Source organism: Eumetopias jubatus, unplaced genomic scaffold (genome assembly GCF_037043125.1).
Source record: "Eumetopias jubatus isolate StellerSeaLion01/CBP00866 unplaced genomic scaffold, mEumJub1_p1.0 scaffold_10, whole genome shotgun sequence".
Classification (NCBI taxonomy): domain Eukaryota; kingdom Metazoa; phylum Chordata; class Mammalia; order Carnivora; family Otariidae; genus Eumetopias; species Eumetopias jubatus.
Genome location: NW_028274816.1, coordinates 82,106,555 through 82,120,837, shown reverse-complemented (window position 1 = coordinate 82,120,837; position 14,283 = coordinate 82,106,555). Strand labels below are relative to the sequence as shown.

The 14,283-nt window shown below is 64.5% G+C and overlaps 1 protein-coding gene across 1 annotated transcript in view; it reads left to right on the top strand.

The window, feature by feature from the left end:
* The window catches only part of BAHCC1 (BAH domain and coiled-coil containing 1), a 59,773-nt gene extending 52,964 nt beyond the window's left edge, over window positions 1-6,809 (top strand). The window contains exons 20-27 of the mRNA XM_088028104.1: window positions 52-166; window positions 263-338; window positions 474-582; window positions 1,160-1,279; window positions 1,391-1,567; window positions 1,695-2,875; window positions 3,553-3,789; window positions 4,663-6,809. Coding sequence (XP_087884230.1) covers window positions 52-166; window positions 263-338; window positions 474-582; window positions 1,160-1,279; window positions 1,391-1,567; window positions 1,695-2,875; window positions 3,553-3,789; window positions 4,663-4,869 — 2,222 coding nt within the window. The 3' untranslated portion in view covers window positions 4,870-6,809. The remainder of the gene's footprint in view (window positions 1-51; window positions 167-262; window positions 339-473; window positions 583-1,159; window positions 1,280-1,390; window positions 1,568-1,694; window positions 2,876-3,552; window positions 3,790-4,662) is intronic.
* The last annotated feature ends 7,474 nt before the right edge of the window (window positions 6,810-14,283 follow it).

Genomic DNA, 14,283 nt, shown 5'->3' with positions numbered 1-14,283 from the left:
CCCGGGGGCGGGGCAGGGGGCGGGGCAGGCGCTGACACCCTGTTCCCTCAGCGCGCTCGTGCACCATCCACAAGGAGGACCTGCAGGACGGGCTGCCCGTGCTCATCCCCAAGGAGGACAGTCTGCTGTACGCGGGCAGCGTCAGGACCCTGCAGCCCCCCGACATGTGAGGCCCGGGATGGGCAGGGGGGTGTGGGCCGAGGCCGGGATTGGGGGGGACAGCCGGGGACACCAGGCCCCTCATGCTCCGCCTTGCCCCCAGCTACAGCATTGTCATTGAGGGCGAGAGAGGCAACCGGCAGAGGATCTACTCTCTGGAGCAGCTGCTGCAGGAGGCTGTGAGTGGGCAGGGGCGCCCGTGCGGCCCACCGCCCTGGGGAGGAGGGCCGGGCTGCACCTGGCCCCGCTCCTGGACATCCCTTGGGCCCCCCTGCCCACTCACAGCCCACCTCCCGTCCCTCCCGGTCCCGCAGGTTCTGGATGTCCGGCCGCAGTCCAGCCGCTACCTCCCACCAGGCACGAGGGTCTGCGCCTACTGGAGCCAGAAGTCCCGTTGTCTGTATCCAGGCAACGTGGTCCGAGGTGAGCGCCGCTCCCCGTCAAGGCCGCCTGCAGCTCCCTCGGGCAAAGCTGCAGATGGGAGGGCCCCCCGCAGACAGAGCCGGCAATGGGGGCAGCTCCCCAGGCACCGGGAGAAGATGAGGGGGTGCACCGGGTGGGGACAGTGTGGGTGGCTCTGGCTGTCCACGTGGCCCGGCAGGGAAGGGGCCCAGAGCCCCAGCGCTGGGGCTCATGAACTGGTGACGTGGGGCCCCCTGGGGTGAATCCTTCTGACCGCCCCCCAGGCAGGGGGGTGAGTGGAGGGGAGGCCAGGGCCCTGAGTCCCTGTGTGTGGGCCCCAGGCGGGGGGGTGACAGATGGCGGAGATGGGGCGGCTGTTCCAGCCGAGCCGCAGGAGGCGGGGGGGGAGGCCATCCGTTTCCCCGGCGGCTGTGGCAGCTCCGAGGTCGGACGTGATCGGGGGCAGAGTTGTCCCGATGTCATTTGTGAGGTGCCAGGAGCCCGTCCTGTCACCCTCCTGTCCCGGCCACCTGGCAGTCGCGGAGAACCACACAGACCCGGAGCGGGGGCCCCGTGCTCAGGTGAGCCTCATCCCCAGGTACCTGCAGCGACGACGAGGAGGACCTGGACTCTGTGGTCGTGGAGTTTGATGACGGCGACACCGGCCATATCGCCATCTCCAACATCAGGCTGCTGCCTCCGGACTTCAAAATCCAGTGTGAGCCCCGGGGCCGGGTGGGGAGGGCGGGGAGCCCTGGGGCCCCCCAGGACTGGAGGCAGGCTGGGCCTCCCTGGGCTGCAGTGCTGAGGCCGCGCGTCAACTCTGCAGGCACCGAGCCCTCGCCCGCCCTGCTGGTGTCCAGCAGCTGCCGGAGGACCAAGAAAGCTTCCTTCGAGGCCCCGCCACCCGGCGAGGCCCCCGCCCCCAGCCTGTCGCCCAAGGCGCACGACGGCCCTGAAGCCTCGAAGACCCCCGGGAAGAAGTCCGTCAGCAAAGACAAAGCCGGTACTCACGGGAGTGCAGAGAACACCGGTGGGGGAGCCCCTCGGGGGGTGGGGTGGGGGACCCAGGGTCCGGCAGGGGAGCGGCGGGGCAGGTGGGACCTCTGACTCCACCTGGCCTCCCCCCCCAGGCAAAGCGGAGCTCCTCACCTCAGCTGCCAAGCCCCCCGCGGGGGCCTCCGACCACTTCCTGGGCCGCCGGGGCAGCCCGCTGCTGAGCTGGTCGGCGGTGGCTCAGACGAAGCGGAAGGTGGCGGCGGCGGCGGGTGGCAAGGGGCCGGCCATGCTGCAGAACCTCTTCCAGCTCAACGGCAGCACCAAGAAGCTGCGGGCCCGCGAGGCGCTCTTCCCCGTGCACAGCGTGGCGGCGCCCGTGTTCGGCAACGGCTTCCGCGCCGACTCCTTCAGCAGCCTGGCCAGCGCCTACGCCCCCTTCGTCGGCGGGGCTGGGCCGGGCCTGCCCGGGGGCGCCCACAGGCTGCTGCGGGCCAAGAAGGCCGAGCGCGCAGAGGCCGAGAAGGGTGCACGGCGGCGGGCGGGCGGCGAGTTCCTGGTCAAGCTGGACCACGAGGGCGTGACCTCCCCCAAGAACAAGAACTGCAAGGCGCTGCTCTTGGGCGACAAGGACCCCGGGCCCAAGCTGGGGCGGCCCCTGCCCAGCCCCAGCTACGCACACCCGGCCCTCGTGGGCAAGGACAGGAAGGGGCGGGCGCCCGTGCACCCTCTGCCCATGGGGCTGGCGCTGCGCAAGTTCGCGGGCCAGGCCGAGTTCCCACTGCCCTGCGACAGCGACTGCCCCAGCTCCTACTCGGACGACGAGGAGGACGGGCCCGGGCTGGCCCCCGGCGCGCCCTCCCGCTTCCTCGCCCGCCTCTCCGTGTCGTCGTCCTCCTCAGGCTCCTCCACCTCGTCGTCCTCGGGCTCCTTGTCCACCTCCAGTCTCTGCACCTCGGACGACGAGGGCTCTTCCTACAGCTCGGACGAGGAGGACCCCGCCTTGCTGCTGCAGACCTGCCTCTCCCACCCGGTGCCCGCCCTCCTGGCCCAGCCAGAGGCCTTGCGCTCCAAGGCGGGCGGGCCCCACGCGCACGCCCAGCGCTGCTTCCTGTCCAGGGCCGCGGGGGCCGGCGGGGGCGCAGGCACGGGCCCCAGCGGCAGCAAGTCCAAGCTCAAGCGCAAGGAGGCTCTGAGCTTCTCCAAAGCCAAAGAGCTCCCGCGGAGGCAGCGGCTCCCCTCCGTGGAAAACCGGCCAAAGATCTCAGCCTTCCTGCCCGCCCGGCAGCTCTGGAAGTGGTCGGGGAACCCCACACAGGTAGGTGGGCCCGCCTCCCGGCCCGGAGCCCCTGCTGCCAGCAAGCCGGCCTGCTCCCTCTCCCTCTTCTTGCCTTAGGTTTTTCTATTTCATTTCAACTAAAAAAAAAAAAAAAAAAAGAAAGAAACTTTGGGAAGAACAGAAGCTCCCGCCTGAGGAGACCAGGCAGATCGCCACGGCCGCCGCGTCCCCTCCGAGGCCTCCACCTGGGCGGGGCCGCGGGGCGGGTACCCGGGGTGTTTGTCTCCCGTGCGGTGACGGCACATCTTTCCAGCACCGCGGCGGCTCGGGGGTGGGGGCGGTTGCTGCGGGGTGGCTGCCCGCTGCGCTCTGGGACAGACACGCAGTTGTTCGTGGCTTTCTGCCCCCGGGAGCCACACCGCGCTGGACGGCTCGTGGCTGCTTCCCCTCCCAGCCTCCAGCTCCCAGGTTCCTTCTCAGTCGTTGGTGCTGTTGAGGTCGCGACCCCGCGTGCAGGGCAGATTCCGGTGTGGCCCCCCTCCCGCACTGGGGCGCCCTGTCCAGCCCACACGCTAGCACACGAGAGGTGTCGTCTGTCCCTCCTCCGTCCCTCTGTCCCGCCCTCTCTGTCATTCTCCTGCACCTCCCGGCTGCCACCTGCCCCCGAGACCCCCGGGCCCCCTCATTGTCCTCTGCCTCTGGCTGTCTCCCTGCAGAGGCGGGGCATGAAGGGGAAAGCCAGGAAGCTGTTCTACAAGGCCATCGTCCGGGGCAAGGAGACGCTGCGCATCGGGGACTGTGCCGTCTTCCTGTCGGCTGGGCGGCCCAACCTGCCCTACATCGGCCGCATTGAGAGCATGTGGGAGTCATGGGGCAGCAACATGGTGGTGAAGGTCAAGTGGTTCTACCACCCGGAGGAGACCAAGCTGGGGAAGCGGCAGAGCGACGGGAAGGTGAGGGCTGAGGTAGCGTGGGCGGCGGCGGGGGGGGCCTGCGGCCGGTGGGGGGCCTGGGACGGGTGGGGGGACCTGGGGTAGGCGGAGGGGCCTGGGGAAAGTGGGGGGCCTGGGGCAGGTGGGGGGAAGTGGGGGACCTGGGGCAGGTGGGGGACGTGGGGGTGGTGGGGGGAAGTAGGGGACCTAGGGCAGGCGGGGAGCCTGGGATGGATGGGGGGCCTGGGGAGGTGGGGGGACCTGGGGCAGGTGGGGGACCTGGGGAGGTGGGGGGGCCTGGGGGTGGTGGGGGGAAGTAGGGGACCTGGGGCAGGTGGGGAGCCGTGGACGGATGGGGGGCCTGGGGAGGTGGGGGGCCTGGGGCAGGTGGGGGGCCTGGGGAGGTGGGGGCAGGACACCAGGGTAGCAGGGACGGCAGCCAAAACAAGACGAGTAGTCCCATGCGTGGAGACCCCCTCCCCATCCCCCACACCTGGAGGCCTCCCAGCCGAGGGCTGAGGCCCTGGAGACAGGTCACCGGGTCCCTCGCCGGCTGCGCCCCCATGGCTCCGTGTGAAAGCGGGGTGGTTTCACCGGCACCGAGGCTGCCCCATCCGCAGCAGCCCCGCCCTGCCCCCCGATGCACACCCCACACAGAGAAGGCCTCCAGCACCCTGTCTGCCCTTCCGTGGGGAGAACCCGAGTTTGCAGATGGTGCAGAAAGGAGCATTCTCAGACCCTGTCAGGACCCGGGGGCGGCGGGGGGGGGGGGCGGTCCACGACTCCAAGACAGATCCAAGTGACCCTCCCAGAACGGAGAGGCCCGTCCCAGACTGGCTGGGGCTTCCCTGTCAAGGCCCCGGCCCAGCTCCTGCCCGCACCCCCCCCCCCCAGAACGCGCTGTACCAGTCCTGCCATGAGGACGAGAACGACGTGCAGACCATCTCCCACAAGTGCCAGGTGGTGGGGCGAGAGCAGTACGAGCAGATGACTCGGAGCCGGAAGAGCCAGGACCGGCGGGACCTCTACTACCTGGCAGGCACCTACGACCCCGCCACGGGGCGCCTGGTGGCGGCCGACGGAGCGCCCATCCTGTGCTGAGCCCGGCCGAGCCGAGGGAACAGCTGGGAGCAAGCATCGAGTCAGCAAATACGCAAACCCAGGCGGGCAAGGCCCAGGCTTCGCATTCCTTTCCCCGGGGAGCGGGCGCTGCCCCTTCAGAGGGTCCTGCAGCCTCTGCCGCCTGGCCCGCGCTCCGCGCCCCCATCGGCAGTTCCCGAGAGATTAGAATCCAAGCCATATTTTCCCTAGTACCTCCGACTGTCTCCCACCAGGGAAAGCAGAAATCAGGTGTGCTGTCTATTTATTTCTCTCTGTAAATATTGTATTTCTGCGGGAAGTTTTATGGAAAAAAATAGTGGAAAAGGATTTTTTCCCCACACGCGTGACGAGGGTGTATGTGCATGTGCGTGCGTGTGTGCGTGTGTGTGTGTGTGTGCGTGTGTGCGTGTAGGTTTCGTTCTGGGGGTTTTCGTTGAAAATGCACTGTTTTGCTCAGCTTAGCTGAGTTCTGACAGGGGCGTCTGTGGCAACAGAAGCAGCTGGGGGTGGGGGCGGTCACGGGGGGTGGACGGGACCCTCGGCCCCTGCGCTGATAGTGGGACCGCGTGACATGGAGTCACACTGCTGTTTCCTCCCTTTTGATCCACCGATGAGGAAACAGGAAGGAGGAAACGTGTAGGGGGGTGGGGGAGGTCACGGTGAGGGTCGCCGGGGCGAGAAGGGTTTCCAGAGGCTAAAATGAAAACCAGGATCGGCCGGTCCCCCCAGCCTGGGATTGTGACAGCCATATATGTATCTTACCTCGGTTTAAAACAAAACAAATATGAACAAATTGTTTTAAAGTATCGATGCGAAAAAGTGATGTTTTGATTTTATTTCCTGAATATGCCAAGGTATTTCTGATTTCCGTTGTGATGGCCAGTTTGCCCAGCCTCCACTCAGAGCAGGGAAGGGACCAGCCCCCACCACCTCACGTGGAGGTTCCGGGGCCTTTTCTGTGGCCAGCGGGCAGGGCAGGTGGCCTGGCGGGCAGGCCAGTGCTTGGGGTGTGGGGCCAGCTCGGGTCCCTCCTGCCTGCCCGAACCCACGCCCTCGGGGGGCTGTTCACCCCTGCACCCAGACCCTCAGCACCACCCTGGGAGCCTCAGAGTATTTGTCACCCCCTCACTTCTCCTGCGGCGAGAGAGACAGACAGGGCGAGCCAGACCCCATGGCCCAGTGGCCCTTGTCCCAGAAACATGGAGGACCATGTGTCCCCACATGCCACCACACCCCCTGGGAGCCCCAGGAAAACCCCCAAGTTAGTCACTGTTCCTTAGGACGAGTTTTTGTGTGACCACAGACCTGCAGCCCAGGTCCCCGGGAAACGTGGGATGTCGGCGGGTGCCCGGCACCCCAACCCAGCCCCTCTCTGCCCTTCCTTTGCGGCCGGGAAACCACCCCGGCCCCACCTCCCGCTCCTGGCTCCATGGGAAGTACAGGGGCAGGGAGGGGGTCCCCTGCACCCCAGCTTACCTCTCCCACCCCGTTCTCCCCTTTGTCTCGGCACGAGTGCAATATTTCAGTCCTGGCGGTCACCCGGGAGGCGGCGCCCAAGGGCCTGCTCGCGGCTGGACAAGCAGAGTGGAGAAGACGCGCCGGGTGCCAAGGCGCTGAGTGGGGACAGCCCAGCCGCAAAAGTTAGAGTGTAAGGCTCTTTTCAAGCCCAGGCACTGAGTGAAGGAAAAGACCCTTCTCTTGGCCCTCACACTGACTCTCTCCCCTCCAGCCCTCGACCCATGCGTGTGGGCGGTGCGGCCCGCCCTCTGACCGCGGTTAGACCTGGTGGAGCTCGGCTCTTGTAAATGTGTAAACTAAGAGGATGGTTGGATTTTTTTTTCAATGTAAACACTAAAAACAAACAAACAAACAAAAAAAAAACACAAAGGTTTTATGAACAGCAAACTCTATGTAAAGGCATTTTAGTATTAAATTTTTTATTGATAACTTGCTTAAGAATAAATATATGAACTATTGTACAGGTGGTCAGTGGTCCGGAATCCTACTGTGCCTTGGTGTCCGTGTGCACGTCAGCAGTGACTCCCTGGAGGCCGTGGCGTCTTGGGGGAGGTCTCAGCCGACGTGCCCACGTCCGGGCCAGGTCTGCCCCCCAAGTCAGCCAGAGGGGAGCCCCTCAGGGCACGGGGCCTCACACGCGTGAGGGGACTGTGCGACCAGAATGGGCTTGGGGTGGCTTTGGCCTTGAGAGGCAAGACCTCTCAAGATGAGGGTCCCTTTCTGTACACATCTCACCAGAGGTGAGTCAGACATCCACGTGGCCAGGGCAGGTGCTCCCGGAGGAGAGGAGGGGAGGTTTAGCCCCCGCAAGGCACAGGCACAAGGGGGAGGGGAAGGTGGTCCCCAAAGTGCCAGCTAGGGAAGGGGTCTGGGCAGACCAGACGGCAGACACCCTCCTCAAGGAGAGCAGGAATTTATTCATCCAACAAACATCTTCTCAGCTGATAGCCTGTGTAGGGGTAATAAATAAACAATGCTCCAGATTGTTGATGGAGAGCTGAACCCCCAAGGTTGGAGGGTGTCAGGAAGCGGGTACATCGGGGGAGTGGGAAGCCACCCCAACAAGCCCTTAGCTAGAGAGAGCCGTGCCCAGTGAGGCTGCAGGCCCGAGCTCTTTCCAGAACCCTACCACCTAGCCAGGGAGGAGGTGCTCCGTTTTCCCTCCACCTCCAGGGTCCCTGGGAGGGAGGTCCCGGCTGGGACCACAGACTCCAGTAAGGGGACTCAGATTGGGGCAGGTGTGCAGGGCAAGGGAAGTGTGGGGGGTGGGGCTGTGACACAAACACATACCCGCCCCCCGCGGGCGTGTAAGGAGCTGTGGGCTGTGTGCACGTGTGCATATACACGCACAAAACCCCCCACCCACCCTGGGGCTGCCCTCAGCCAGCTCTCCTGACACCCCACTCCCCTTTCTCATTTCCTCCACGGGACCGACCTGGCCGGAGGGAGCAGAGGGGACAGGGCCCCGAGCTCGCAGACAGGAGGGAAGGGCAAGCAGCTCTTCCTGCAGCGGTTCTGAGCCCACCAAGCGAGGATGATTAGAATGGGGTGCCTGAGCAGGAGGCCTGGGGCTGTGTACAGTCAGGGCACGCCAGCGGCCCAGCCAGCGCATCTGCTTTGAACGCACCCTGACTGAATAGTCTTGAGCGCCTGGATTCAGCCATGCCTGAAGGTGGAAAACTTTGCCCTTGGACTCAGTCCATGAATCAGCAGAGGTGAATTGGTGGGGTTCCAGCCTTGGTGGCCCACGGTCCAAACAACCCAAGGGCTGAGGCAGGGAGGGACAGAGTGGGCCCAGAGGAGGCCTTGGGGACCAGGCTGAGCTGTGGGACTTGATATGACAGGAGTAGCAGCTCTGAGGGAAGGAGAGCCTGCTAACCTAGGTTTCTGGCTTAGGGACCTTCGGTGGGCCGGGGAGGAGGGGCCGGGGCAAGGCCAGAGGCTCCGGAGACCCCAGCCTCGGGGGCTTCCACACGTCAGTTGTGTGCAGGGGCAGAATCCAGGGGACCAGGGCCAAGGAGGGGACGAAGGTCTGGGGCCACTGCCTTGGGCTTCTGGGGTCCTTGAGCCAGGATTTGCAACTGCGCCGCCTCCTGCCCACACCAAGATCTGCCTGGCAGCGTGGGGCACAGTGGGCACCAGCAGTCACAGCGGAAGTTCTGGGGCGGGCCCGGGGTGCGGTGGGTGACAAGGCACAGGAAGGGCAGCAACGACCGCCCAGCGACCGGGTGGGAAAGCTCCTGCCGCCGGTCATGGGTTCGAGGCCCGCAATCCCCTGACACTGGCGCTAGCCGCAGCCAGCCAAGGGAGGGGCACCAGAGCAGCCTTCTAGACACTGGGGCACCCCAAGAGGCAGCCCAGAAAGGACGTCAGAACAGTCCCCCGTGGAACTCCGCTGGTGCTAGGGCTGAGCGAGGCCTGCTAGCTCCAGCCCTGGGCCCCCTGCTGCAGCCAGACTGACAGGGACGTCAGGGACACCGCAAGGAACAGCCCATGAGGGCCTCCCGGAGGAGGCGACACCTGGGCTGTCCTGCAGGAAGAACAGGGCAGGGCGGGCAGAAAGGAGGTGAGGACAACGCCGGTGGCCAGGAGGCACAAGGGCCCGATGCTGGAGCTAGAGTGTGGCAGAGGCCCGATCGGGGTGGCGTCTGCACTGTCACACTGTCTGAACAGAAGGATGCAGCCAAGGCTCCAGGCATAGGGTCCACACACCCACTGAGACCACTCCCGCTGCAGCCCCTGGGCCAGGGTGAGGGTTCCGAACGGCCGGCACCTGGGGAAGGCGCTGGCGCCCGAAGAGCAGCTTTAAGGGCCTGGGGTGGGGGCCAGAGAGCCAGGGGGGCTGAGGGCGGGAAAGCAGGGGAGGGGAAGGGGGTGGCCAGGGGCCCAGGAACGTGGGCAGGTGAGGTGAGCCGGGAGGCTGGTGACTACAGGACACGGCAAGGCGGGGTCAAAGCAGGACTGGGTGAGCCCCCAGGAGCCACACCTGCTCCCATCCCCTCCCCCTCCAGGTGCCTCCCTGCCCCCTCCTCCCTCCCATCTTCACTCAGACAGGGTGGCCCCTGCCTTCTAGAACCTCCCACCCCCAGAACAGAGCCCAGGTGAGGGAAGGGGGTGGGCACGAGCGGAGCCCCAAGGGTTAAACATGCAGGACTACACTTTGATCAAGACAAACGAGCCATTATGTGAAACGCGAAGCAAGATAAATGATGGCATTGGGTGAGCGAGATCGATACAAGTGATGTTTTATCAGGTAGAAATGACAACCCGGCTGATCGCCATTCGTTTTTAATACCACAAACCAATCGGGGGATGAGGGACTTTAATTGTTTATGCCCCAGCCTGGGGCTGGGTGGGAGCCTGCCTCAGACCCAGGCCGGGGACATGTGAGAGGTCAGCTCCGCGGCCCAGCCAGCGAACGGGCATCTGGGCACTCGGCCAGCCAAATGCCACTGGCCGGAAGGGCCCCTAATGGCCTCCTGAATCTGTGCAGCTGCGAGAAGCAAAAAGAGACCTGCCTCGGGGGCCCCTGGGTGCCAGCTAAGGAAGTGGACAGAGGTGGCACCAAGGAGAGTGACCCCGAAAGGCTCTCTTGCCTCCTGCCAGGACCTCAGGGGTCCCAACCTTCACTCTCCACATCCCCAGCCCCCTGGCCGCCACCCCGTCCCATTTCCCAGGGGTCCCGGTGAAAGGCAGCACCCTCCAAAGCTGTTTCTCCTCTAAAAGCCAGCTTCCTGCGCCTTTCTCTAGGCACCTGACTCAGGCCACCCGCTCAAACCCGGGACAGTGATGGAGGCAGGGCTGCCCCAGGCAGACGGGCCAGGAGGTCACTAAAGGAATCCTCTCGGTGCCCACCTGGGGCCTGAGTGCCATCGGCGGGGGTGACGGAGGCCTCCGGAGAGGACAGGTGGAGGCAGGTGGGGCAAGGCGGCAGGTGGGGTGCGGCCTGGCTCTTCCCTGCTGCAGCCCAGGCCTCAGAGTCCGCCGCTGTAAAGCAGGGTCCCTGGCTCTTGCTGCCGATGAGAATGTGACGAGATGAAGGTGAAGTTCACAAGAAGTGGCAAAAGGGACTTCTGGAGGCACACGCACACAGGGCCCTTTCCCTGGGCCCCACGCCACTGCCCCAGGCGGGAGTGTGGGGACACACGCCTGGCCCCAGGCTGGATGCACTGGAGCCAGATTCCACCCCCGCCCGGTTCAGGTGCCCCGCTCTCCCTGACCTGGCGATCCCTCGGGGCCCAGGGAGGTGCCCCAGCAACTCCACCAAGGGTCCTCACAGCCACCCCAGCTGCTCGGTCCAGGGATTGACAGGGGCTTCCCTGGGGAGCACGTAGGGGGCTACACCCGGTTCTCTGACAAATGATCACAGAGCCTCCTAAGTGTCAGGTATGCACCCACCTGCCGCCCCTGTGTGAAGGGGGAGGCCTGGGGGGCTCCCAAAGCCACGAGACATGCCTCCCCCTCTCCACACTAGCCTGGGATGCCATGGCTCCCGTGCAGCTCCCCGCCCAGCCCTGAAATGACAGGAGCTTGGGGGTCGCTGGGGCAAACGCTCTGAGGCCAACAGGACCGGAGCAAGAGAACTGAGAGCAAGGCCCAGGTTTCTAGGCCAGGTGAGCAGAGACGCCTCTGGCGAGGAGGGTTCTGGGTAGAAGCTGGGGTAGGAGGTGTCAACACCCCTCCTCCCATACTGGCTGCCCGGTCCCTAGGCCTCAGCTGCCGGGATTTGCCCCGTCAGGAGCACTGACACACTGCTCCTGTGTCCAGCCCCCGGGAGAGAGTCTCCATCAGATCTACTAGGGACCAGGGGCTCCTGGGTGGCTCAGCCGGTTGAGCGTCTGCCTTCGGCTCAGGTCATGATCCCAGAGTCCTGGGATCGAGCCCCGCGTCGGGCTCCCTGCTCAGCGGGAAGCCTGCTTCTCCCTCTCCCACTCCCCCTGCTCGTGTTCCCTCTCTCGCTGTGTCTCTTTCTGTCAAATAAATAAATAAAATCTTAAAAAAAAAAAAAAGATCTACTAGGGACCAGAGCCCCGGGGAGGATTCGGATGGATGGGGTGACCGTGGGCCCTATGGACAGCCCTGGGACGCCCCTCCTTGGCCCTCCTTCCCTCCAGTCTGGACAGGACATGGGAACCATAGAGGCTGCAACTGGGTTGTGGGGGAGGGGCCGGCCCTCTGCACTGTGCGGATCCCTGACCCACTCACTGCTCTGCAGTCTTGACACCCATCTCTGCAGAGCCTCCCATCCTCAGTGCACAGCTTGGGAGTCCTGCGAGGGCGCCAGTCAGGCAAGAAGGGGACAGGGTGGCCTGCAAGCTCCCCACTCTGTGTTTGGTGCGGTCCTGAGGGGATGGAGTCTGTGGCCCGAGCTCTCCGGCACTTACAGCCGTTCGGGGGCTCAGACGCCCTTCGACTCCAGTCCTGAGGGCTGGGGAGAGGCCCTCCCAACCAAAGCAGCAGTCATCGCTGCACCGCACCCGAAGGCTTGCCCCATTCCTGCCTCGGAGGAGGTGAGCTGACCGACACAGCCTGGAGCCCCGGGAAGGGCTTGTAATGAGCACGCCCCAAAGCCACCTGGCGCCACTGCCAACTTGGAAAATTGTGTCTTCTTAGGTTCCGCATTCCCCTGACATCGTCCCCCTTCTCTGGCCTAGACTGAGTTTTCAGGTGCTCTCCGTCACGGGCTGCCCTAACTTCAGTCGTGGCGGGGGGGGGGGGGGCGATCCCCTCCCATGGGCAGGGCTGTCTGATTTTGCAGGGCTCACAAGGCAGACTGCACCTGTCCACAGAGAGAAAAGGCCCAGGACTGACCCGGCACCCTTAGGCGTCCCGGGCCAACGCCTACGGTTCAGAGAAAACCTTCACCAGTCCTGTCTCGCTCAATGGAGAGGGCCGGCCGCCGCTGCAGATAGCCAGGGCTGGCGGGGAAGCTGCCAACGCCTCCCATATACTGCAAACATCGTGGAAGCAGCCGTCCCGCCCACCAGGAAAGGGATTTCTTAGTCCTTGCAGATGTGATCTGCTCCCAGCAAGAGCACAACTTGTTTGCATCTCAGCCACATCCGTCCGTCTGTCATTTCCACAAGCACATGCTGCAGACCCACTGTGTGCTGGACCCTCTGCCAGGTACTGGGATGCAGAGCTGAGGGGATTCCAGGGAGTTCCCACCTTCCAGGCGCTCAGAGCCCAGCAGGAAGGAAGGCGGCCAGCACAGAAGCTGTGCTGCAGGCCGCCAGACAGAGCCCCTTGTCAGTACAGAGCAGCTGCAGGCCGAGAAATCCAGGTCAAGGAGCGCAAGGAAGGGAGCAGTCTTGCTCCTCTCCCAGGAAACCCAGCCCGTGGCAGAAAGTACTTCTAGGGGCATCTCAGCTGCTTCCTTTAACTGGTTTAAACCAAAGAAGAAAATTCAAGCTGAAGCAGCTTTCGGAGGAAAGCAGGAGAGTTTGGCGGGTGGGCACCACCTTCCATCCGCATCACCTTAGAAAACAATGCCACAGAAAACCACCTCTAGGCCTGGGTCCTTGACCCTGGGGCAGGCTGGCCCCGAGGCCTGGAGGAAAGCTGCTCTGGCCCAGCCTGGGGGTGGGGGCTGGGGCTCGGGCTCCACTGAGAAGAAGCGCTCCAGATGGCGGTGGGGGTGGGCTAAACCTGAACCCTTCCCGCAGCGACGGAATGGTTTAGGGGCCTCCTCACAATTTGGTTTGCTGAGAGGGGAAAGTTAAAACCACCCTTTTTATTTGGGAGCCTTTGAACAAGTTTAAGATCTTGCCCCTTGTCAGGAAATCTGTTTTCACTTATAGGAAACAGACTTGGGGGCCGACAGCGAGCAGGCCGAGTGTCGGGAGACTCTGCACTGACAGGGTAATTATATTTTTCACCACCGAGCCCTTCGGCCACCCCCTCTGATCCCGGGGGAGGCACCCCGGGCTCTGCGGCTCCCCTCTTCGGGCGACCCAGTTAGGAGACACGAGCCCCCCGCCACGCAGCGGTCCGCGCAGGGATCACGTCTGCCCGGGGCCTCCGCACCAGCCCCTGGACACAAAGGGAAACGACGCCCCCCCAGCCCCGCGGGCCTACGGACACCCAAAGCCCTCTGAGGCTGCCCAAGGCCACCATTCCGCAGGCCCGGAAGGCCCTCCGGCCGCGGGAGGGACCTCCCCTGTGGCCTGGGCCCCAGCATCACCCGCCCCGCCGACCCGAACAGGCCCGCACTGGGCCACGCGGGCTGCCATGCGGCCCGCCGAGCACATGACCCGGGCTGGCCCAATCAGGGCGCCTCGCCCCCTCTGGCAAGGCGATTGGCTCTAGGGCGTGGGCACGTGGCCCAAGCTGAGCCAATCAGGGTCTGCCCCTGGGGTCCCGGGCGCGCGCTCCCGTGCGTGGGTGACCCGGTGGGAGCGGTAAGCGTGCGCGGCGGGCCGTCCCCCGCGGGGCCGCCGGGGAGATCAGGGTCTCCCCGCTTCTTGCTGTCCTCAGGCAGGACTGCTCACCCAACCCGTGGCGGGGCGCCGGAGGAAATACAGGACACCCGGTTTAATTCGACTTTCAGATAAACAGCAAATAACTTTTCGTATAAGTACGGTCCATGCAGTATTAGGGATACACTTACACTAAAAATTACTTCTTTTTTTTTTAAAGATTTTATTTATTTATTTGAGAGAGAGAGAATGAGAGAGAGCACGAGAGGGAAGAGGGTCAGAGGGAGAAGCAGACTCCCCGCCGAGCAGGGAGCCCGATGTGGGACTCGATCCCGGGACCCCGGGATCATGAGCTGAGCCGAAGGCAGTCGCTTAACCGACTGAGCCACCCAGGCGCCCTAAAAATTACTTCTTGTTGGGGCGCCTGGGTGGCTCAGATGGTTGAGCGTCTGCCTTCGGCTAAGGTGATCCCGGGGTC